The 24,227-nt window shown below is 40.3% G+C and overlaps 1 protein-coding gene across 5 annotated transcripts in view; it reads right to left on the bottom strand.

Moving 5' to 3' along the window:
- Positions 1 to 24,227, bottom strand: part of LOC149310573 (transcriptional-regulating factor 1-like) — a 100,077-nt gene that overhangs the window by 6,173 nt on the left and 69,677 nt on the right. For 4 of the 5 annotated variants that reach the window (XM_089529216.1, XM_089529218.1, XM_089529215.1 and 1 more), the window contains 12 exons: positions 23,451 to 23,497; positions 17,420 to 17,570; positions 16,077 to 16,337; positions 12,891 to 13,257; positions 10,781 to 10,847; positions 9,042 to 9,181; positions 6,981 to 7,084; positions 6,229 to 6,298; positions 5,604 to 5,692; positions 3,988 to 4,101; positions 2,695 to 2,892; positions 1,658 to 1,866 (listed from right to left, as the gene is read on the bottom strand). In XM_089529216.1, the coding sequence (XP_089385342.1) occupies positions 1,658 to 1,866; positions 2,695 to 2,892; positions 3,988 to 4,101; positions 5,604 to 5,692; positions 6,229 to 6,298; positions 6,981 to 7,084; positions 9,042 to 9,181; positions 10,781 to 10,847; positions 12,891 to 13,257; positions 16,077 to 16,337; positions 17,420 to 17,570; positions 23,451 to 23,497 (1,817 nt within the window). Of the gene's footprint in view, positions 1 to 1,657; positions 1,867 to 2,675; positions 2,893 to 3,987; positions 4,102 to 5,603; positions 5,693 to 6,228; positions 6,299 to 6,980; positions 7,085 to 9,041; positions 9,182 to 10,780; positions 10,848 to 12,890; positions 13,258 to 16,076; positions 16,338 to 17,419; positions 17,571 to 23,450; positions 23,498 to 24,227 lie in introns of those variants that run through there. The other variant, XM_089529220.1, reaches the window with a different exon arrangement.

The following is a 24,227-nucleotide window of genomic DNA, read 5'->3' as shown; positions in this document are numbered from 1 at the left end:
CTTCACCAGGAACAGAAAGTTTCCCCTTTGTTGTTTGTAGACAGGGGAAGGCAGGAGCTGAGCTGTGAAGAAGCTCGATACTCTTTCAGTAATAGAACTAGCTTCCCTTCACTGATGAAAACACAGTTATAGACGCAGAGCCTGAACAGACAGGACAAAATAAAGCTGCTTTGGGTCACTTTGGAGGTATGCTGTTCAAATGACACATGCATCTTAAGAGGCCACAAGCTGCGCCAAAGCTGCGCTCCAGTCCTTAGGACTGGAGCATGGCTTTGGTGTGGCTTTCGACCTCTTAGGACACATGTGTCATTTAAACAGCACACTTCCAAAGTGGCCTAATGCAGCTTTATTTTGGTCTGTCTGGGCCCTCAGACAACACAAACCAGAGTGGTGGAGTCTCTTTCTTTGGAGGTTTTTAAATAGAGGCTGGATGGCCATCTGTTGAAAGTGCTTCAGGGCAGGGAGTTCATCTGGATTGGCTCTTGTGAACTCTATGATTCTATTCATCCTCACATATTTCTCAGGATCTTTTTGATGAAGAACAAAGGGCACTCTATGGATCCCTTGTCGTCACCACCATCACTGTTGCACTGCAATAGTCCCTACCACTAACCATTCTGTCTCTAGTGGAAAACAGGGGTGAATCACAGACAAAGGCTGAGTAAATCTTCTGACAAGATCCACTGGGAAGTCCTTTGGAAGCAGATGATGTCATTAGTCTGCATCTGGCTATGGGAAGATAGCTAGGCACTTCTGCAATCTTCTCTGCTTTCCACTAACAGCAAAATGGTCTTTGTGAGGGGAAGATTATCACAGGACAATGCTGAATCCTGTGTGAGGGCAGGCCTTGGTTATTGCAGAAGGTGGAAGAGAATACTGACATCCAGAATAACAACAAAGACATATGTAGCAGTAAGGTGGACTTACGCTTGCATCTGTCACAAACAGATTTCCAGCTGATATTCAGCAGTACAGCTGCAACAGCTGAAGTTGTGAGTTTCTGGATGACCTACTCCTTCAAAGCCAAATATGCAGCACAATCTGATGATGTATGGAAGCAAATCCCACAGTTTTCTGGAATTTTAATTTCCAAGCAAGTGTACACTCCTATGTAGCCTCAGTACCACAAAGCCAGTTTGGCTCATGCCAATCAACTCTTGTTGTTATGTGCCTTCAAGTCATTTCTGACTTATGGAAACCTTACACCTTCTTAGGGTGAAAGAGTGCCATGCCCAACATCAGTCAGTGGATTTCCATGGCAAGGGGGGGTGGGGGGTTTAACCCTCGTCTCCAAGAGTACTAGTCCAAAACTCCTGCCACTACACCATGCTGGTTCTCATGACAATCAAATGCTACTGTGAAAATGAATGACAACATTACAATGTTGTCACCGTTAATACAACGATAGGCAAATTGCACCCTGTGGGCTGTCACCTTGCAAGCCCCCAATGTGAACCCCTGAGTTCTTGCTTTCTCATACACACCACACACATACCATATAAAAGGCCATCCTTGACTATGGCAGAGAGTTACCAACAAGAACGAGACCTACCCAAAATGGCACCTTTCTTATCTCAGTAGATATCTATCTTCCCCTGTGGTTTGTAATAGGAAATAGCAAACCTCTCTGTGTTGTCATGGATGCATATTTACTCACTTGCCACATTCTTTACAAGGGAAGACAGTAGGTGGGTCAGTCTCACCACTTGTGGTACTGTGAGCTGGGGAGCTTTTCAGAGAGCAGTAATCATTCTCAGAATTGGGCTTGTGCTTTGCAGTGGGGCCTCTGGAGCGGGATTTCACCACAGGGTTTGTACTACTGTGAATACGGACATGGCCATTCAGAGCTTGTCTGGAGCTGAACATCTAAGAAGTAAAACAAAACAAAATATCAAAAACAAACCACCAATTGGTCCTCTAAAGCAAAGCCAAAGCTTGAAAAAAAAATCAGATTATCATTCTCTGAATCCACCAACCAGCATGCCCATATGATGGGAACATAAAGAACAGCTTCAGAATATTTAACACTATGAACACATGCACACACACTTACAGGGACAGTGTGGCCTGTCTACATGTGCATTTCAATAGTTAGCAGGGAACTGACTCCAATTCATATGAATTAAATTCAAGTCATACGAACATTACACTGAAACAAGCTTAGCGGTTATTTCCTTTTTGCAAGAAGTTGCTTTCAGTTTAATTTACAAGAAGAGTAGAATATAAATATTTAAAGGGAAAGTACAAACTTTCTAATTTGTCAGAGTGGTGGTACTCCAAGTAAGGTGTTATTTAAACTGTCATTTTAACATGTGTTACTAAATTCCTTACCACTGATTAGAATATTAAATATTTCAATATTTACATTAGTGTTTCAGTTTATAACCCATGTTTGCTCACTTTTGTGAAAAAGCTATGTATAAAATTTAAAAATAAAATAATTTTCTTTCAAATTGGTTCTGTCCCTGGAGGTTTGGGGTTGGGAGCTCAAGGGAACACCCACCCTGCTGCATCTCAGCTTCTGAAATTTCACTGCTATTGGAAGTCTTCAGGGGCAGAAACTTACTGTTTGGAAAATGAAGGCAGAAATGTTTCAGTGATTCAAGATTCTGCACAATAGTGCAGTCAAAGAACCCACCCAGACCTGCTCCCTCCACATATGCAATTATTCTAACCATTATAAAATACACCTACAGCCCCACAGTCTGGCATTTCACAGGAAAAAGAGATAACAGGAAGCATGATGCTTTGCAGAGAAGGCAGGTTAATGGGTGCAGAAACAGCAGCTGGTGGAGGATCAGGAGAATTCTGGATTTCAACTTCCTCTTCTTTGACAGATTTTCTGTCTTCCTCTGTGTGCTCCTCTTCCTCTAACTCATCATCCTCACTTGTCTGAAAGGTAAAAACATTTTACAGAAAATTAGTGAAAGAAACCCTGGGTTCTTCACAAACTTGCCAGAGTAAACCTATATAGGTTCACATTACCTCATAAGTGAGATCTACTCTGGCATTGCAGAAATAATACAATTTGACACTACTTTAACTACCAGGGCTCAATACTATGGAGTTCCAGGATCTATAGTTTCATGAGATATTTAGCCTTCTCTATCAGAGAGCTGTGGTGCCACCACAAACTACAAATCCCACAATTCCACACCATTGAGCCATGGCAGTGAAAGCCGTGTCAAATTGCATTATTTCTGCAATGCAGATTAGACCTGAGAAAGGTAAGTTGTGGCTGTGGAAATACAAAGATCTCCAACACTGGTTTTGTTTTTTCTGCCTTGCAATAAGAGAAATATTTGTCTTTATTCTTTGCTTAGAATACAAGAATGTAAATTCCTTTTCCTAGAATGGGAATGAGTTCTTCCATTCTTTGCAATAAGATATTTCCTAGAACTTGTCCCAAGAAAATAAGCAGTACATTTACGTAATGTTGTAAAGGTACTTTCATCCTCTTCCCACTGTTCTAAAAAAGGTTGCCTCTATCTTTACCCTTATTCTTGCATTCATGTTTAAAAACTTTCTTGCACCTACAAAATCATAGGAATCCACCTTACACTGTCAGACTCTTTCTCTGGCCATCTTGGTACTGTCTAGACAGATTGTCAGTCCCTCCCTAGGCAGAGGTTCAAATCATGAAGTAGTCAATTCTTTGCACTAGAAAAGCCAGGGATTGAATCTGAGACCACCTGCTAGGAAAGTATGAGGTTTACTACTGACTGATAGGTGCTCCAGGAGTATCTCAGTATGTCTTAAAGTAGAAAAATATATATCAATTTCTATGCATGGATGCATGTAGAAATATTTAGACCTTTGGAGTGAAGTGAAAAATAATAGTCCCGTATAACAAGATTTATAACACGTACAAAGCTATCTTTTTGAATTTCATGATTTGTTATATACAGAAGCCTAAGAATGTCAAAAATAAATAACCCTCTAAAAAGCTGAATTTTCCTTCTTAAAAACACTGCTAATAAGGCTTACCAGATGTTCATCTTTTATTTCTGCTAGGCGTGTTCTATGCTTTCTTCCTAATCGCATGATTTTCTTCCAAGTATAGTAGTATTCCACACATTGTGCAACTGTCTTAGACTTCACCTACAAATAATCGATAGTTGAGCTATTGAAATTTTATTACATGAATGTGTAGTGCTCAATATCCACAGAGACAAAATCAAAAGCATTATTTCTATAGGCTTTGGTTAATATGCTGCATCTTACCAAAAGTCTAAAACTTGTACCAAATATATGCCTGCCAGAAACTGAGGTCTGGGAATGGGACTTCTCTGTGTCCCACTGCACAGAGGGAAGTGGGTTGATGACTAGGGCACAGGTGGGTGACATTTCCACCCCCTCCAGCCAACTAGAGAAGCTCCTGTTTCTGATCATCACAGTCACCAGCAGAATGTATCTCATTTTCTCTATGTGGCTGTTGCCCCGAAAAGTAGTTTTAGGGGGCAGCACAACTGTGGCAATTGTGCCATGATCATGACTGTGTAAGAGCTGTGAATATGGATCCTCTATGGATGCATAATTCCAGACTACATATCTGTAAGTTTGATCCTGAATTCCAGCATTATTTATTCTCTGATTTTATTATACACCACCCTGAGATCATCAGATACATTTTAATCAATAAACAAAACCAAACAAGTTTAGAGGACAGAAGTGGGCTTTGGGTTTTATTGAAATATTATTCCCACACACTGCCAACAATCCATAGACATCTGGGTGGTATGATGTTTCAGCCTAGACAATAATTATCCTCTCAGCTTGGATAAGTCAAGAGAAAAAGAGTTGTCCACACAGGTCAAGTGGCTCGGGTTTTTCCTGGCCTTGCATTGGATAATTTAGAAGGCATAGCCCAAAACCCATGACAGTATAGATGCAGATGCAGAGGATCCACTCTGACCCCCGTTTAAATAGCCCTGGTTTTGAAAGGGGTTTCTAAGAAACTCTGCAGCAAAACTGGGCTATTCTGACAGCTGCCCCCCCACACCTTATCTTGCTGGCCTAAGAACCACCTAAGAAGCCCCCCAGTTGCCCTGTCTGATTCAGAAACCAGGCGCCCCATTTCTGCATCAGACAGGATGACGGGGGATTTTCAGATGGTTTGCAGGCTGGCAAGGTAAGGAGTGGCCCAGCCTGGGTCAATGGGGTGGGTGGGTGTGTGAACACCCCGCCCCCACCTGTGCCCACCCAGGGACTCAACTGGGTAAGCACCAGAGGCAGGAGAGCTCAGCCTGTGGTCTCCTGCCCCATCTGCTGAAGCCCAAAGTGACTCAAGGTTACACACTGAGCTTCATGGTTGTGTGGAGCCAACTTGAATGCAGATCTCTCCAGTCAGCCCCACATGTGCAAACTCACTCTCTCTTTTTCTGTCAACAAAATTTGTTCACTCTTAACTTAAGCAGCTAACTCACACTCCTTATGACAGGCACTGTAAAAGAAAACTAAATGCTCAGATGTCTATCGCAAGTTCGAAGTGTGAAGTTCTTGAAATCATGATCTCCTGAACCAATTCAGCTGACGAATAACAAACTGCTGTCTATCCCATCACGACAACTGCTTGGACTGAAAAATAGATGACAATATCTTACCATTTTCTGTACCAAAATAAAATCTTTGCTGTGTATGGCAAGGGCTTTGTTGAACAGTTTTTTTTCAACAGGTGTCCACTGGTCTGAACCTGGAGTAAACAAATAGGCAAGAACCATTTATAATTTTTACTTTCAACTTACTGACTCCCTCTTTTCAGCACTCAAGCTGAAAAAAGTCTTTCTTTCCTTTCCTTTCTTTTCCTACCTTCCTTTCTAGGGAGTTGATCACACGGGAGGAATTTCTCTTAATTTCAAATGAAAAGAAAGTGGGGCCAGAATGCATTCACATGAATTAGCTAGTTCAGCGAATTTACGTGAATTCGAATTGTGTTCAAACTGATTTTCCATTGCCTGAAAATAGCTTGCTATTGCCCAAAATTGCATGTGGTAGTCTATCACGCAATAATGTGAAACCCCAAGATTGCGTTCGGACTGACTTCCCATTGTCCAAAATTGCACGTGGTACTCTATCACGCAATAACATTAAATCCCATGATTGTGTTCAGATTGCCATTGGATTATACTTCCAATTTCCCTTGTCTGATAAACTACTATGACACAGCCAATGACCAAGGCTCTTATGCAGAGCCAGAATGTAATCTTCATGCATCTTTTTGGGACTTACCAGCATAATGATAATTTGCCATTGACTTTGCTCTTCTTGGTTTCAACAAAAGAAGCATCTCCACAGCAACCTACATGATAGGATAAAGGCAAAACAAACCATGCTAAATTGTATATAGCCCAGTTTTAATTACCGTAATACTTGCTATTCTTTTAATAGCAAGTTTATGAAAATATTCAGTTCCCAACTGAACAGTCAACATACCATAGTGCTCATTCCTTACTCAGCTGTTTGGGGGCAAACAGGTTATCCTAATTTGCTGGGACAATTTAAAAAAAATTCTATGTACTGTTATCTGGAATAAGCCCAACTAACACAGTGGAATTTACTTCTATGCAAATATGCACAGGATTGCACAGATAATTATTAGCGGTTGACCTCTTGATTTTTTCTTTGAAAAGGAAATAATACAATTTAAAAAATAAATTATTAGAACAAAAATCTTTATTAAGAAGGAGAGTAATGGACGTCTATCTTTGCTGTAAATGTAAAATGAGTACACATTTTCACAATTAATCATTTAAAAGCTTCTTTCTGTCTGGTATTTATTTTCAGCATCTATCAGAGTGTGGTAGAGTCTCCTTCTTTGGAGGTCTTCAAGCAGAGGCTGGATGGCCATCTGTCAGGGATGCTATGATTGAGATTTCCTGCATGGCAGTGGGTTGGACTGGATGGCCCTTGTGGTCTCTTCCAACTCTACAATTCTATGATTCTATGATCTTGAGAAAATATGAGGAAAAAACTTTTCTTACCATTATATTCCCTTTAGCTTCAAAGAGAGAATGCAAACCATATTCTAGATTAGTCCCTCCGCCAGTTAATACACTTGAACAACACATGTTTAAGAGGTTGGTCACTGTAACAAAATAATCCAGAATCACACTGTCAAACATTTCTATTAAGGCTGTCAGTAAGCACATGCAACTGAATCTCATAAAGCCAATGCAAACATTATAATTCCAACAAGCTTGGATTTTTATTTTGCAAATATAGGGAAATAAAGGGGGGGGGGAGGGGATATTAAAATGGATATGTATATACATATATGTGATGTAGATATCTATCAGGATTTTGAAGAAAATATAGTGTGTGTGTGTGTATGTTTGAGAGAGAGAGAGAAATGTGTGCAAAAGAATAAGCATGTGTGATATTATGAAGCAAGTCTGGTAGAAAGGTAATCAGGATAAAAGACCTTGGAAGATGTTCGTCTACACAGGCAGACAAGTCTGTTCATATTGCACTATTATAGCATTATGATTCCATTTTAACTTCCGTGAGTGCATCCTAGAGAATCCTGGATTTTATAGTTTGCTGAAGCACTAGAACATTGTGTAGAATGAAAGGGACCATGATAAATCATTATTGCAATTACTTTTATCCAATAATGATGGAGATGTGCACTGCATAAATTTTGTGTGATACATTCAAGTACAAATCAACAAGCTGATGCAGGTAGATGAATTTAAGCCTCTCAAACCAGTCAGCCTAATGAAAACCCAGCAGCAATTTGAAATAATTGTACGACATTTTTACAACATAACTGTAAAACATTTTCTTAGCAAACCAAAACTTGTACTTAATTATTGGGTTAGCTGCCTTAACTCAATAGTGGGACTCCCCACAGCTATTCCCTTTTAAAAACAACAATTTAATAAGATATCAGAAAACTGTCTATTCCCTATTGAAATGAGTGAAAATACCAAATACCTAAGCTAAGTGGAGCCTACTCTGCTATTTACAAATTCTTAAGATATGGTAGGGAATACAACTTTACATTTTGGCTATGTCGTGAATGTAATTTTTTATGATTACATCACTTCCACTTCAAGAGCACTTGAATTATTTTTCTTTTTATAATTTTCTTTCCCTATAACTCCTATATGTATATAGTTGGCCCTCCATAACCACAGATTCTGCATCCACAGATTCAACCATTTTTTAAAAAATACCGGTATGTATGTATGTATGTATAAATTCCAAAAAAGCAAACCTTGATTTTGCCATTTAGATAAGGCTGCCATTTTACTACCTGATTGTATATAATGGGATCTGAGTATTCATGGAATTTTGTATCCATGAGAATCCTGGAACCAAATCCCAGTGGATACTGAGGGCCCACTGTATGAACAAAAGCCATTACAAAAACAATTTAGGGAGCCACTGCACCAAGGTGCTACAGTTTTATCTCAGGATTTCATTCTGTTCCAAGTTAGTACTATTTAGGTATCAGTGTTAACCTCATAGTACACATTTACAACACTGGTTCATTCCAGGTAATATTCTTTGGGGATAAATGAAATCTTCTTTAGATACACTGGTAATGCATTGTTCAGGGGTTCAATGTATCATATTGGAAGGGAGGTCTCTTAGGTTAGGATCTGGCCTCAGTCCTGGTCCTCTGAAAAAGGAAGAACTTATTCCATTTACAGAAGTAACCAAGATCCAGTAGGAATTTGCTGATGGAAGAAGCCAAAGGGGCAATGATTCTCCTCCCTTATGCAGACCTTGGGACCTCCTGTAACACTATTTTGAAGGCTTTCTCGACCTTGGAGTAATCAAAGGAAATTCCTGAAGACCCACTGCTCTAGCAATAATGGAACTGTACCGAGCAAAACTCTGAATCCATTCCAATCTTTCTGGAATGCAATACCAACAAAAGCTATTTAAAAAAAAAAACTACACTGGAGTAATTTGAATTAAACCATACTTGAATTGCAACTAGGTCTCTAAAATAAACCAGAAAATAAAGAACATATTGATAACATAAAAAGAACACTGTTGTGTGTGAGTTAAAAATAGAAACACCATCGTACCCCTTTGTTGGAAAGTTTTATCTTCCAGTTCCGGCCATGGTTTCCAAACTAAGGTGGCCTTGTGATCCTCCTTCCCTACAGATGCTATATTTTTAAGCTCTGGGATGTCAGCCTGAAATCTTGATCCAATATTGATACGTCTGAAATCAATTAAAGAAACAGAAAGCATTAAAAGATGAAGGCCTGATGTGTTATCTGCAGTCTGTGATTTACAATCTGTGCAAGCAACAGCAGTATTAAGAACAGAGTCTAGAAGAAACAACAGCTTAGACAGGAAAAGAAAGGTCATGTTAGAGAGCAGAAGACATCAAATGAAGCCTTCACCTGTATTTTAAAATAAACTGTTTCTTAGAAAAGCAAGGAAGCCGAGCAGTCATTGTGATATTATTCCCCACAAAACAACCTAAATAGAATAATGACAACATCTCCCTGCATTCTTAATTAACAAAATCAGTGAAATTTCATTGTGACACAAAGCAGGAAGGACTTCACATCTTGGGTAATAACTGCTTAATAACCACATGCAAATATGTATGCATTTTCTGAACTCTATTCAAATAGTATAACTGGGGGGGGGGGGAATCTTTAAAATGAATTATAGCTTTTGGTACTGTATTAATTCAGCTGTCCCCTACCTGTAGCGCATGCAGGCTGGGGATGATAGGAGATGTAATCAAACACATCTGAAGGATGCCATACTGGGGAATGCTAAGGAAAACATGTACCACCCATTCTGAGTAATATTTAAATTCTACAGAGAGTTTTATTGTTATTACATCTCTTGCAACACAGTAGTAAGGCCTAAAGGCTGGAAAGGTTTCCTTCTTTTAAGAAATTTAAATCAGGGGTTGGTAGAACATAGCTCTGGATCAGGTGGAAGACCTCAAAGGTGTTTTGCAGTAAATTGTCAAAGATTCAAATTCCTACTTGTTTAACTGCAACAGAAACAAGATGTATCACTTCTTGCCAAAAATTATACTGCAGAAATGATAGAAGCTAGGAGGTAATTAGGAATGAAAACCAGGAATCCTAACCGCTAATCAGGAGTAGATTTTACTATGAGCTTTGTTCACTTCTGGGCCTCAAATCAAATTCAAAAAGTTGGACTGACAAATGCTCAAAGCCATTGTATCCTTTATGAAACCTGGCACTTTCGTGATGTATACAGGATGAAGTGTACCTGGTCTTCCCCAGGCCCATACCCAGTAACCACAGAAGAAGTCCACAGGGCTCCTTTTTTCTTGCTCCTAAGTTTCTTACCCCAGAAATCTCTCATTTTCTCCACCCTTTTTAAACCTCAAGAATCTTAACAGCAGTACCTTGGTGTTTTCCTCTCCCCCCCCCCCCCTTTTCCACCCCTGCCTCAAGAATCTTAGCAGCAGAGTCTCAGAGAGTTCGCTACTGTTTTTTAGCCTTTAAAAATATATCTCAATGATGTGGGACTCCTCTCCATTTGGATTTTTATCTTAAAACTGATCATTGCAACTTAAGTGACAACCAAGTACACTGTCAAATACTGAGGCATGTACCATGATTTCCTAATGAGTTATAGCTGGTTCCTTTTTTGCTTCTAGGAAACCCTTCTTACCATCTGGAATTTTGATCTCTTGCATGTTGTCTTTATTATGTCATTTGAATTGTGTGATGCTTTAAGACTTTAAGAAAAAATAAAATTTAAAAACTCATCTGGACTAGACTGGATATCAAATAATATGTGTGTATATGAGAATTATTCTTACGGTTCTATGTCAATAGTCTGTTCTCCAGGTCCTGGGGTCACTGGAACAATGCTTCCATCAACACTATCTGAAAGGGGGAAAAAGAATGTGGCTTTTTATGCAGAGGCAGAAGCTACCCTTTACTAGTACATCTTTGGTACTTTTAACTTTCCACAGCAATGTTTGATCCATTCCAGGAAAGCTTTAAACAAAACAAAACAAAATTGAGGACCCTTTCACACTATTGAATCGGTGCTATTATTATTCTAGTTTAACCACTATGCTTCTGCCCTATGGAATCCTGGGAAATGCAGTTTAGAGAAGGCTATTTATAAAACCCAGCCAAACAGCTCCAGTGCCTCATGAAACTACAAAGCCCAGGAATCCATAGACTCATGGAAGTTAAAGAGAAATTATAGCACTATATTCCTGTAGTGCAAATGGGCCCTGAGACAAAGGGCCAAAACACACTGCAGAAATAATCCAGTCTGAGACCACTTTAACCACCCTGGTTTACTGCTAGGGACTCCTGGAAATTGTAGTTTATTGTGCCACCAGAGCTCTCTGACAGAGATAAAAGTCTCACAAAACAACAGTTCCTAGAATTCCCTAGCACTGAGCGAGAACAGTTAAAGCAGTTTCAAACTGGATTATTTCTGCAGTGTGTTTTGGCTCAAACAGGAGAAAATACAATGTTTGTATTCAGGTGGCCTATAATCTCTAGCATTTCCAGTTAATAAGATCAAGCAACAGGTGATGGGTAAAACCTGTCCCTGAACCTATGAAACAGCTGTCCATCACCAGGGATGTTCCAAAGATCTTGGACTGCCACCCCATCATCCTCATCAAAGCCACAAGCATGTAAATTTTCCGCATTTACATTGATGAAATCACAAGTGGGAAAGCTGTTTATATAAGACTTTAGCTGTGCTGGTTTTAAGGACAGAACTCCTTGAATCAACTTATTCCACTACAAGTTTTGTAAATGGAATGATGCATGCTTATCCCCTGTGCTGAATCTATTGTGAATCTCTTATCTCTTCACCTGCCCATCCATGGCCTTTTAGTTCAACAGACAATGTAGTGCAGTGGTTTGAGCATTGGACTATGACTCTGGAAACCAATCCCATCTTGGCTATGTAAACCCTCTGGGTGACCTTGGGCAGGCCATACTCTCTCAACCTCAGATGATGCCAATGGCAAACCTTATCTGAAGAAACTTGCCAAGAAATTCTTAGGGTTGTCGTAAGTCAGAAACAATTTGGAGGAAAACAACAGGTGTATGTGGGTGGTGGAGCGAAGGGTTTTTTTTCCAACATTATTTATTTCTTAACTAATTGGCCCTGGGGGCTTTGGGCGACCCAAAAGAGGAGTCACATGCAGACCACAGGCCACGCTATGCCCATCCATGGTTTAAATATTAGAAGAGTCACTTGTGTGGATAAAAAGTTTATTTGTATTCAGAACTAGTAAGGGAGAAGTACAAACAGGCACTTTTATGTAATACCCTGGGCTTGTATATGGAATCTATTTTGTTTTCTTAGATGCAGAGGGTCATTCAAACAGTCCATTCCCTAGTTCAAAGGTCTGTGAGGTACAGCTCTGAGGCTAGCAAGGCTGTTTTGCTGCCTTCAGCCCCAGAGGGCTCTCTGTCCTTTTTCCTTTCAAAGAAAAAGGTGAGTTGCCTTTTCTGGAAGCCTCCATGAATGGCAAATCAACCTTTAGACAGGTTGCAGGGACCTCCTGCACTCCCCACCCCACAAGAGTAGAAGCAGACCTCCAGACCCATCAAAGCTTCCTGTCTTCTCTGAGGCTGGAGGTGGCACACATACATAGCTATCAACCACTGAATTCCACTCTGGGATTTTCAAAACAACAGCTCTGTTCATCTGTTGTAGCATAAGAAGGAAAAAGAGAGTGGGCAGCACATCCCACCAGGATGCTGCTCATAAATGATAAGTCAAGTTCCCCACACATCCCTGGCTTATTGTGCCACCCAAACCAGCCCACTGTGAGAAACAGAGGTCAGAGTTCAATCTTCCTAAAGCAAGGGGAAGAAAACAGTACAGAAGAGAGGCAAATGATGAGTATGTACATGAGCTGTGTTTATAACATAACATAAAATACTTACTGGATTGACAAAGCAGTACCCGAGGAGTGGGTGTCAGAGGAGTGAGTGGCAGCTGGGGGTGAGATGTACTATGAGAGGATGTGATAACGCTGCTGAAGAGGCCAGATCCTTGACGTACAGGGCTGAGCATCGGAGGGGGGGTGTAAGGAGGAGGATCATGAATTCTGTCAAGCAGATGGTCTCCTAAAACCCGGGGAGAGCGGAGCTGGCTTTGGTAGAGCGTTGCACCTGAGTGAATCACACTGAGGTTGAAGGACGGAGGTGGTATGAAAAGTGGTTCAGGCCTATGGCGGTATTTCTTCTTGTCTAGTGAAGGTCTGAAGACTTCAGGGCTGTCGGTGCTCTCATGGTGTTTTTTGCAGAGTTCCTGAGCAGATTGTACAGTATTAGGTATTTCACTAAAGCGTGGCTGAATTAATTATATACCTATCACCTAACACTGAGTTCTCAGACCAATACATAAACGTGGATCAACTAATGAGACTACATTTTGCTGTACTTTGACAACAATAAAACAATGAAACCAAGTTTCTTACTCACTTTTGCCACCTAATACAGTTAGGTAAAAACTGCATTTCCTTCCACCCTTTCTCACTTCTTGGAAATAGCATGTTAGAAATAATGATGTTACCTCTAATGTCCTGCTTTTGTGGTCAAAGGGAAAACTGTTACTTTTAAAAGGTAACAAAATGACTAGTATCAGAATTTTATTTTCATTGTTATGAGTAACATTTTATTGTTCTCCTAAAATGTTATTGAGCAGGTGATTTTTATCCATTTTTTCTCCTTTATAAATGCAATGAAAAAATGATAGGTTAGTAACAGATTTCTAATTAGTTATTTTTCAGGAAAGCATGGCAAACCAATAGGAAGAAATTACTTTTAGAAACTAATAGTCCAAGTTCTGTCTTTCTATATTAACAAGGCCACTTCTAGGTATGACAGGCCTCCTGGTAAAGTGCCACTTAATGTCAGCAACCGGTAGCTACCATTTTAAACTTCCTATAAATGCTACAGAACTCTATGGGAAGCTTAAATGAGTTATGGGTTTAAATGGCTCATAACAGCCCACAACTTGGCTGGAGTGTCTAGAAGAACATCACCATGAGTGAGCTTTATCAGATTACACAGACTGAGGCCAAAATCCTGTATGGCAAGCACAGTGTAACTGTTCTACTATGATACAGTTATTCATTCAACATGCCCCAGAGTCTCTGCTGAGCCACTGAAATCCCCCCAGAGTCCATTGGATTCTTAGCACCATGGTTCCCAATCTTTGGTCCTCCAGGTTTTGGACCTCACCTCCCAGAAGCTCCAGCCAACTTGGCCAACAGTTAGAAATTCTGGGAGTTGAAGTCCAAAACATCTGGAGGGCCAAAGTTTGGGAGCCACTGTCTTAGAGGATGGTGTAATCATTTTGTACCAGGCTATGGGGACAAAGCTGGATCTTTCTGCTATCTCCACAGCTCTCCACCAGACACAGAATGGTCATGGGGGGCTACAGTGGCTCAATGGTAAGCCTGGAGAGGGGGCTTTGATTGTTATGGGTGGAAAAGTATACTAACCTCTGCAATGCCTTTTTAGACTTCTAACAGATGTCCATACTCAACAGAGAAAGTAGACTGTTTCATGTAAAGCAATGTAAAGTTTTCAGGGACCAATCAATCCCTGCCCAACTATATATCTTTCAGAAACAGTATTATGCAAAAGACATCCCTACCCCTTCTTGAGAAAAAACAAACAAACTGGTTTTAAGCAGCACTGCTAAAACAAAGAGGCACACAGAACACTGATAAGCAATAAATCCCTTTGTGTTTCTCTAGGAATAGTTGACACTGAAAAAAAAATTAAGACTTGTTCTCAATGAACTAGTAGGGACCTGGGGACAGGATTGGCTGGTTTAAACCAAATGACTCTTTTTTTAAAAAAAAACAACACTCCTTTAAAAAAAAGAATATTCATATTCATTTATATTCATAAACACACACACGCACACACACACAGAGTCCGCCCTTGCTTTACGTGGGGGATCCGTTCCGGACTCCCCTGCGTAAAGCAAATACCGCGCATGCTCAAGTCCTATTTAACTGAATGAGGCTCGTGCATGTGGTGCAATGGGATGCACTGCCGCTTGCGCCCTGCGCGCTCCCATCCGGTGTGTGTGTGTGTGTGTGTGTGTGTGTGTATTAGTCTCACTATTATTATTATTATTTTCCAGCTCCCTTAGGCCCCATTCACACTAAGGAAATAACACGGTGTGAAACCAGGTTATTTTCGTGATGTTCTAACTGGCCCCAAATGCACCCAGTGCCGTTTGGGGACAGGTGGAAAAACTCGCTTAACTTGGTGTATTTTACACCAGGTCCTTAAGCATGTCTTTTTTAAAGGTCCAGAGTGATCCAGATCTTTGGTAGTGTGAGTATGCTACCAAATCAATCCAGATCGCAGGGATCATTCCTGGACATGAAGGCACCTCCATGCTGAAGCAGTGACACATGTGTGGATGTTGGAGAGGATTTAAATGCCTCAGGGAAATTCGGTCATGTTAAACCTAGTGGGAACATTGCTCCTATATTGTATCACTGAGGATATCTGAACCTCCGTGTGACAAAAACCGTAAGTGTGAATGCCCCCTGACTGGAACAACAATGGCTGTTTGAATTTAAACATTTTAACTTTAATAGTTTACTGGCAGTTGCTCACTGTTATCCAGTGTCAGCTGCTTCATTTTAATCCCTTTATTTTATAGTGCAAGAAATTCAGTTCAGAAACAAATCCTTCAGTTAACATAAATTCAACCAAAACCACTTGCTTTAAAAAAAGCACTGGGTTTTTTTTTAAAAAGAACCACTGTTATTTATACTAGTGGCCATAAAAACTGATCTGCATTTTGCTACTTAATTTTCTGATTTAGTCGTACAATAGTATATGCCTACACATTCATATAAAAAAAGAAGAAATATAGTTTAAAACAAACAACAAGATTTAAATCCAAAATACCTTGGTTTTTAGTTTTGTTTTTTTTTAAAAAAAAGGTGCTCCCCCCCCCCCCCCCCGCTCCCCGCCAACCCTGCCTGGGGAATACTGAGTACCTCTGAAGGGGATGTTTAACACTGAGAACTTGTATAAAACACAAAAGGATTTATTAGGCACCCATAGTAAGGTTAGGAGTTAGAGAAAACTCACAGAAGACACGCAGGGGCTGGCCACTTTAGGGGAATGTGGTGGAGAGTAAGTCATCCTCACAAGAACAGGCATTTCATCATCTGAGACAGGCTTATCTTTGAGTGCAGCATTGCCTTCAGCAGCCTGCTTGCTGGGCTCTGGAGATAGAAGCTTTACAGGGACAGAAACAGGCATGACGATGGGCATGAAGCTCTCCACTTCGGAGGGCAGCTGCTCTCGTTGCTGCTGTTGCTGTGGCTCTGGCAGGTTCTTGCCTTCCTCCTGTACAGACAACCATAGGCTTTCAGCCTCAACTCACAGATGGTTCTCAACTAGAATGCCAAAGGCAGCATAAACGACAAGGACTCTTGTGGCATTTCTAAAGACTGGGAAGCTGATTGTGGCATTAACCTTCGTGGATACTAGAACTAAGAAGCTACATTGGGGTTGCATAGCAAACATCTGTACATATAAAGTTAAGTATCCCCTTTCTCCCTCTCACTACATACACCTATGAATTGTATTTTAATTGTATCTTGTAATTAATGTAATATTATGTTGGTTTTAATATTATGTTGTTTTAATAATTTTACTATGTACACCGCTTTGATCACTGCGGAAAAGCGGTATAGAAATAATAATAATAATAATAATTATTATTATTATTATTATTATTATTATTGCACCAAACCCCATATGCTGAATGGCAACATTGGACAACTGAACCAAGACACCAAATGTGAAACCCAAATACAGAACCAGTTATGTGTGTTCATGTGCAATGGGCATTTGCATGTGCAATGGCAACATATGCGCAACTCTGCTTCAGCAGATATTCCAGATCTGACAAAAACATTGAACTACTCCCACAGGGGAATTTACATATGTGTAAGACACAAACAGGATTGTGGCCAATCAAGTCTCATCTGCTATTTCTATAACAGGCTCACACTGCTATTTCTTCTGTAAACATAACATGAAAGAGCAAAGATATCATATGTTGAGGTGAAATGCCACAAACCTTTGAAAACAACAGCCTATCATTTTGTTGCCACTGTTGTTAATGATCAAATAATAAAAGTCACCCAAAGGTGTATTGACAGTGAGGAATTTTACCTGGAGCCTAGCCAAAAATTGTGCTTAAGCACAGCTCTGAGATCTATGTGACATCACACTGACACACTGGAGAATCAATATACTAGGAAAGAAAAGCTGAAGAAAGACATATTTTAGCACAACAATAAGATAATTTCAAGAACTGCCACAATTTTGAAGAATTAAAAAAATGCAAAGCAAAGCAAGCATTAAACATTAGCAAGAAAGGGGGAAAGTTAGTGTCAAAAAAGGGGGAAATGCACAGTTACCTGTTTGAAAATAGGAGATGCACGCATTCCCCCATGAGACCTCATGTGGCCATTTAGGGCTGGTAAACTCTTAAATTCCTTGAAGCATACAGAGCATGTTAGTTTGCTCTTTGATTCAGATCTCTCAGTGTAAGTTTCTTTATCATGACCCCTGGTATTGTGACAGACACACACACGAGACAAAGACATGGAGATATCAATTTGACAGGAATTTTACCAAGTACATACTGTATATAGCTATATAGAAATACCTTAATAAAATTCTAGATTACATCAGATTACATTTTTATGATACAGAAGTGGATATAGTCCTAAAGCAATTTTATTCACCCAATACTCACCAAACTATTCTTTTTTGTGCTTGCTAATAACAATTCCCTCACTGTTTTTAAATCCAAGTTGAAAACTTTTCCCCCTAAAACTTTGGAATTTTAGATTAATGATTTATATATTTAATATATTTGATTACTATTTTGTTTTATTTTGCATTATGTCTCTCTGTGTTTTTTTCCATTACATTTTAATTCTGTATTTTGGTATTTCTATTAATAAATAGTTATACATGTTTTATTGTGTAACTGATTGTAAAGAACCATATACATGGATGGTGCTATATGAATAAATGATGATGATGATGATGATGATGACGATGATGACAATAACAACAATAACAATATATTGCATTAAAATAATCTTTTGCAACATGTGAAAGAAGTCAAAATGGTATGGCAGCCAAATCCCATCTGTGCTGAAATGAACTATATTGAAACTAATGGGATCGGTTGCAAAATATGGTCATTTATAATAAAGGTGACCAAAGTACAGTCATTTGCCTGCATGTACCCCCTAAACAAACAATATAACCTGATATGACCATCTAGTTAACTTCCTGATCCATTTTACCTCTATTTTATGGGGTTTGGGGAGATTTGTGTGTCTATTTTCAGGGCTGGTGTGGTTTACAACTGATGCTGAGGATAAAATTTTGCCCTCAGCCCTGCCAAAGGTGACTATTTGTTTAAAATTAGGACAGAAATATATCACAAAACTTCTGTTGAGCACAAGATATAAAACAATTAATATGAACAAAACTGTCCCATCAATCTTTTCCAGAAAAGCTAGAAGATAAACACTTGCCTTTGCCACCAAACCTTCTTACAATTACAATTCTACAGTAGCATGATAAGATGCCTCTCCTTGGTTGAACTACAAGTGAATTACATGTTGGCAAGGATCTAATGTGGATGCTTTGCTGAGAGTTGTGCTCCTTCAAACCTGATCCAAATGGCTGGGAAATCTTTAGTGCAGGTAAAGGGCTGCAGAAGTGAGGTCAGTCCCTAGCCCACAAGTGAGGAATGTGCAGTCTGTGGGTTGTGTGAGGCCCCTAGTCAATTTTTGCACTCGCGAATGCACTACACCACCCCCTTCCAAGACCTTGACTGCCCAACCAATTTAAATTGGGGACAACTGTTGAACAATCACCTCCCAAAGGGCCAAAAATGTGCAAAACCACCCCTTACTGTAGTGGTTCACCTATGGCTTCTAAACCATCCAACCATCCCTCCCTAAAGGATAAAAATAGGACAAACATGAAAATGTCATCATGGTACTTACAGGTTGCCAAAATCAAGCCCATTCCCTTCACTGTGGGAATGTGGTGGCAAGGAGTTGCTCACCCCTGCACAAGTATGATGATGGATTTAGGCCACGTGAATATGGATGTCTCAGTAAAAGCCTGTACTTGAACAGTGATGCAGTAATCCTAGTTCTATAGAAATTTTGATGTGAATAGCTGCTAACATGTAGGTTTTGACAGCCTAGAAAACCATGTCACTCACAGACATCAGGAAATCAGAGGACTTTCTCTTCCGCCTCAAATAATGGTTGTGCCATGCAGAGGGCAGGTTTAGGGGCCTTGATTGCATCTAGATAGTCCTGAGATATGACAAATAACTTTTGGAACCTAGTGATATCATTATATTTGGAAAGGTTAAGGGGATAATTTTTGCAAGAATTATCTGGCGGCTGAATAACACATGGCACATCACTGGGATGCTTGTCTTACAGAAAAATCAAAGCAAACTTCTATGCATATATGGTTGCAACGTTCAGATTTAAAATGCTCTGAAAGCAGCCATTTAACAAAGCAGGGATTACTATAACAATGACAATACTTTTAGTAATTTGAGTGCTAGGCCATATGAAAAAAATACAACAGAGAGATATAATAGTTTTTAAGCATCATAATTATGTATGTTAGCACAATTTTTAATATATTTCTGACCATTTTACTATCATTTTCTGTTAGCTGAATTGATTTTCACCCCATGAAACAAACAAATTTTTGAAAGAAAGTTGATGTTTAAGTTTTATACTAGTTGATGAGACTTTATTCAGAGTGTGTGTGTGTGTGTGTGTGTGTGTGTGTTGAGAATGGGATTCCAGCAATTAGGCAATTAGAAAATAAGATCTGGTGAGGAGAGTGAAATTCATACCTATTGTAGGAGAGTTAAGTCAGTAGGATCTTTTTTTCTGGGTGTTTTCAAAAAGAGGCTGGGCAGCCATCTGCTGGGAATATTTTTAGCTAGAGATCTTGCACTGTGCAGGGGGTTGGAAGCAATGGCCCATTTGGCCCCTTTCAACTTTATTTATTTCAAGGATTTATGTTCCATTTTTCTCCCACAATGGGACTGAAGGCGGGACTCTATATGTCTCCAATTACATTTAGGCCAAAGTTTTAAAAAAGAAATACTGTTGAAGCTTCTGCAATGGTCAGACAGTGCAACAGCCTTTTCAGGTACATGGGGTTCTAATTATCTTTGTGCAGCCCTACATGTTGTTGTTACCTTCTGGCAACCTTAAGGTGACCCTATCATGGCAGTATCTTTCTTGAGAGAGAAACACCAGATCGGGGCTGCAGCAACTACATGCCCCGATCTGGTGTTTTTCTGGACCTAAAAAGAATGACAAAATGCAGCTTCTTTTGGAGCTGGAAAAAGGGCACCTTTGCCACTGCGGCGGCACTTTCCAGCACTGCTTTTGGCATGCATCATCTGGACGCCACACCAAAGGAGCGGCGTGACACCACCCGCCATGTGGTCAATCGGGTGGCTTAAAGGCAGGTTGGGGGTGGAGTCAGGGCATGTGTTGTGCAGCTGCTATGCCCTCACTCTGCCCTGAGATGCCAGTCTGTTCAAACCCTAAGGTCACAAGTTGAGACAGAGAACTAGAACAAGCTTTTCTTTGAAGAGATCACTTTTGCAGATAGAAAATTTGTTACAGATTCTCAATACCACTTTAATAATGGGATGAAAAAAGCTATGGTGTTCTTTCAGGTACCAACACTGAATATATTGAATAAGAGATTCCTCTGCAATCTAAGTGATAGGTGTGTTAGAACGAGAAGTAAATTAATCAACTGTATCTAAGGGTCTTCAAGACAGAGTGCCATACTTTCTTGGCCATGTTGTCTGACGTAGGAAAGCTCCTTGTTCAAAGAGACTGTAATTCATAATTACAGTAGAGTCTCGATTATCCGTCCTTCGGTCATCCAATGTTCCGGATTCTCTGACGTCCCATGCTTCTTCGTGAGCGCATGTGTGGCGCGCTCATGAAGAAGCATGGGACGTTGGATAATGGCGCAGTGGCTTGGTTTTCCTCAGCCCAAAGAGAGTCCATGGAAAACCAAGCCGCGGAGGAGAGGACTGGGCCCAGTCCTTTCCTTTGCAGCTTGGAACCTCAGCCCTCTCCCAGCCCCGGCAGACTCCACCCCCCCCCCCCCCCCCGCAGCCAAGCCAGGGCAGAAGCCGCCACAGAGGAAGCAGGACTCAGGAGGTAAGCAGGGAAGGAGTGCTAGAAGGAGACGGGGAGGGATTTCAGGGTTTTTCAGATTGTGGAATATTTGTATATACATAATGAGATATCTTGGAGATGGGACGCAAAACTAAACATCAAATTCATTTATGTTTTGCATACACTTTATACACACAGATGGAAGGTAATTTTATACATAATACTGTATTTTAAATAATTTTGTGAATGAGACAAAGTTTGTGTACACTGAACTACCAGAAAACTACCACTCCACAGAGACGGCCCTTACTAAGATCTCGAATGATCTTTTGCGGGCCAAGGCAAATGGCCTTTATTCTATCTTTGTCCTACTCGATCTGTCTGCGGCCTTTGACACTGTGGACCACTGTCTCCTAATAGACGTACTCTCTGACCTTGGTTTCTCGGGCCTTGTTCTCGATTGGTTCACATCTTACTTGTCAGATCGATCTTTTTCAGTGGTCTCGGGCGGTCAGACCTCGTCTTCTGTCCCCTTATCTGTTGGAGTTCCTCACGGCTCTGTTTTGGGTCCCCTTCTGTTCTCTTTATACACACTCTCCCTTGGCAAACTTATCAGTTCTTTTGGGTTCTCCTACCATCTGTACGCCGATGATACCCAACTGTACCTTTCCACCCCTAATCCTTCGCCAGAGCTAGAGCAGCAAGTGTCATCCTGTTTAACAGCTGTCTCCCACTGGATGCACCATCGACGTCTGAAGCTCAATATGTCCAAGACCGAGCTTCTTGTTTTCCCTCCTAAGCCCACCCTTCACTACTCCTTTTCTATTTCTGTCAATAACGTCTCTATCCAGCCGGTCCAGGAAGCCCGCAGTCTTGGTTTCATCTTTGACTCCTCTTTGTCATTTATCCCTCAGATCCAGACTACAGCCAAAGTGTAGATTTTTTCTCTATAATATCGCCAAAATCCGTCCATCTCTCTCAGCTTCTACCTCAAAAACACTGGTCCATGCCCTAGTGGTCTCACGACTAGACTACTGTAACCTCCTCTTGGCAGGGCTCCCCCTCTCTCATCTCCACCGATTAATTTCTGTTCAGCATTCAGCTGCACGCATTATTTCACTCGCTCGCCGTTATGATCATGTCTCCCCTCTGTTGTCCTCCCTTCATTGGCTCCCTTTTCCTTTCCGCATCAGGTACAAACTTTTGCTACTCACTTTTAAAGCCCTGCATGGGCTGGCCCCTCTTTATTTAACCGATCTTCTCTCTCCCTACATCCCTACTCGCACTCTCCGCTCTGGTAGCCAAAGTCTCCTCTCTCAACCCAGGATCTTCTCTGCCCCATCCCAGATCCGTCCCTTCTCTCTTGCTGTCCCTCATTCCTGAAACCTTCTTCCTCTGCATGCACGGCTCATCACTTCCCTAACCAGCTTTAAAGCTGAGCTGAAAACCATATTGTTTAGGGAAGCGTTCTCAGGGAATTTGCGATTGTCATCTGGCTGTCTGATAATATTTGACGTGATGTGATTTGTTTTATATTTGATGTTTTTAATTTGTTTTTTCTTTTCTATATGGTAATTTTATCTATTCCTCTTTTAATTGTTATTATCTTAGAATGTACGCCTTGGGCAGGCTTTTATATACTCTTTAATTTTACCGACTTTGTACAGTGCTGTGTATAATTACAGCGCTTTAGAAATAAAGTTTAATAATAATAATAATAATAATAATAATAATAAAAAGGTGTCACTATCCCAGCCACCCATGTGGACAATTTAAATTTTGGAATATTTTGGATTTTGGAATTCCAGATAAGGAAGACTCAACCTATATAGTAAATAAGCCTTTTAGATACTTTGCAAATGCTATGATTATTTCTCTATTAAGAACATTTGTTCTGTTAAGTATTTCCTGAAATATGAATTACCAAAAAAGTAAGCACATAATGAATAACTTCACACTAGCGCTACAGGAAGAAGTATAACAGAGTATTTAAACTATCATAATCCTTTTTACAGTCTTGCTTATTTATCATGTTGTTGTCTTGTGCAGTTGGGGCTGCTAAAATGGTTCAGTTGTGATCAAGAACCCCCTTATTCCAGCAGTGGTAAATAGGCTGTTTGTTCCCACAAAACCATCCATTGTTGCACAGGCTCATGGGGTGATATGTCTCAGTGACAGCTGAAGAACACTTTCCATAATTCACTAAATGAAAAAAGCTTCAGAGCAGTGTGGCATATACCTTTGTTCAGGAGAAACTGATTGGTGTCTGCTGTCAGATAGTTGGATCTGTTATTAAAGAAAAAGCAGAGATATAAGAATATCAGATTCTAAAATTATATATCCATACACACAAAGACACACATGAAGAGAGAGAATTAAATAACTTTCTTCAGGAGGAGGGTGGCAACTGTAAGAGGCTAGGAGGTATATTAGCCCTCTAGGAGACCTTGGGGGGGAACCTACCGTCTTGCAAGAAAAAAATTAAAAATAACAACAGTTTGCCCCCAAATCATCTATGAGCATGTGTGGAATATTCCTATGTTTTAGGTCCAGGAGAGGTATTTTTTAGCAATAGTCTAGTCACTTTTTGTTCACTACCTGTTTTTAAAAAGCCCTCTCCTAAACCTAAAAGGACCTGGGGGAAACAAAAATATGGCAAAGAAAATGCCCCACAGCTACTAGAAGGCATTTGGTAGCATTTTGGTACCATTTTATAAAAACAAATAAGTGACCTCTGAGAGCCACAGATGCACATTTGCTGGCCATGCTCTCACCACAATTATGCACACAACAGCCAAGCATGCTCTTAACTGAACATTTGGTGCCAGCACACAAAGTCTGTATCTACATCTGGGTGTACATGTGAAAGGTTCTTAAGGATTTGCCTTCATGCAAAGGACACCTGTTTATGTATAATTTCTTCTCAAGACAGCAGAGATAGTGCGTAAACTGATGCAAGAGTATACCATTTATGTTCCACCTGTATCCTGCCGTCTATGAGGCAGTGCTCCAAAAG

Source organism: Sceloporus occidentalis, unplaced genomic scaffold (assembly GCF_023333645.1).
Source record: "Sceloporus occidentalis isolate IW3139 unplaced genomic scaffold, rSceOcc1.0.p SCAF_6, whole genome shotgun sequence".
In the NCBI taxonomy this organism is placed as follows: Eukaryota; Metazoa; Chordata; class Lepidosauria; order Squamata; family Phrynosomatidae; genus Sceloporus; species Sceloporus occidentalis.
The sequence above is the reverse complement of the archived record's forward strand: the minus strand, read 5'-3'. Positions and strand labels throughout refer to the sequence as shown.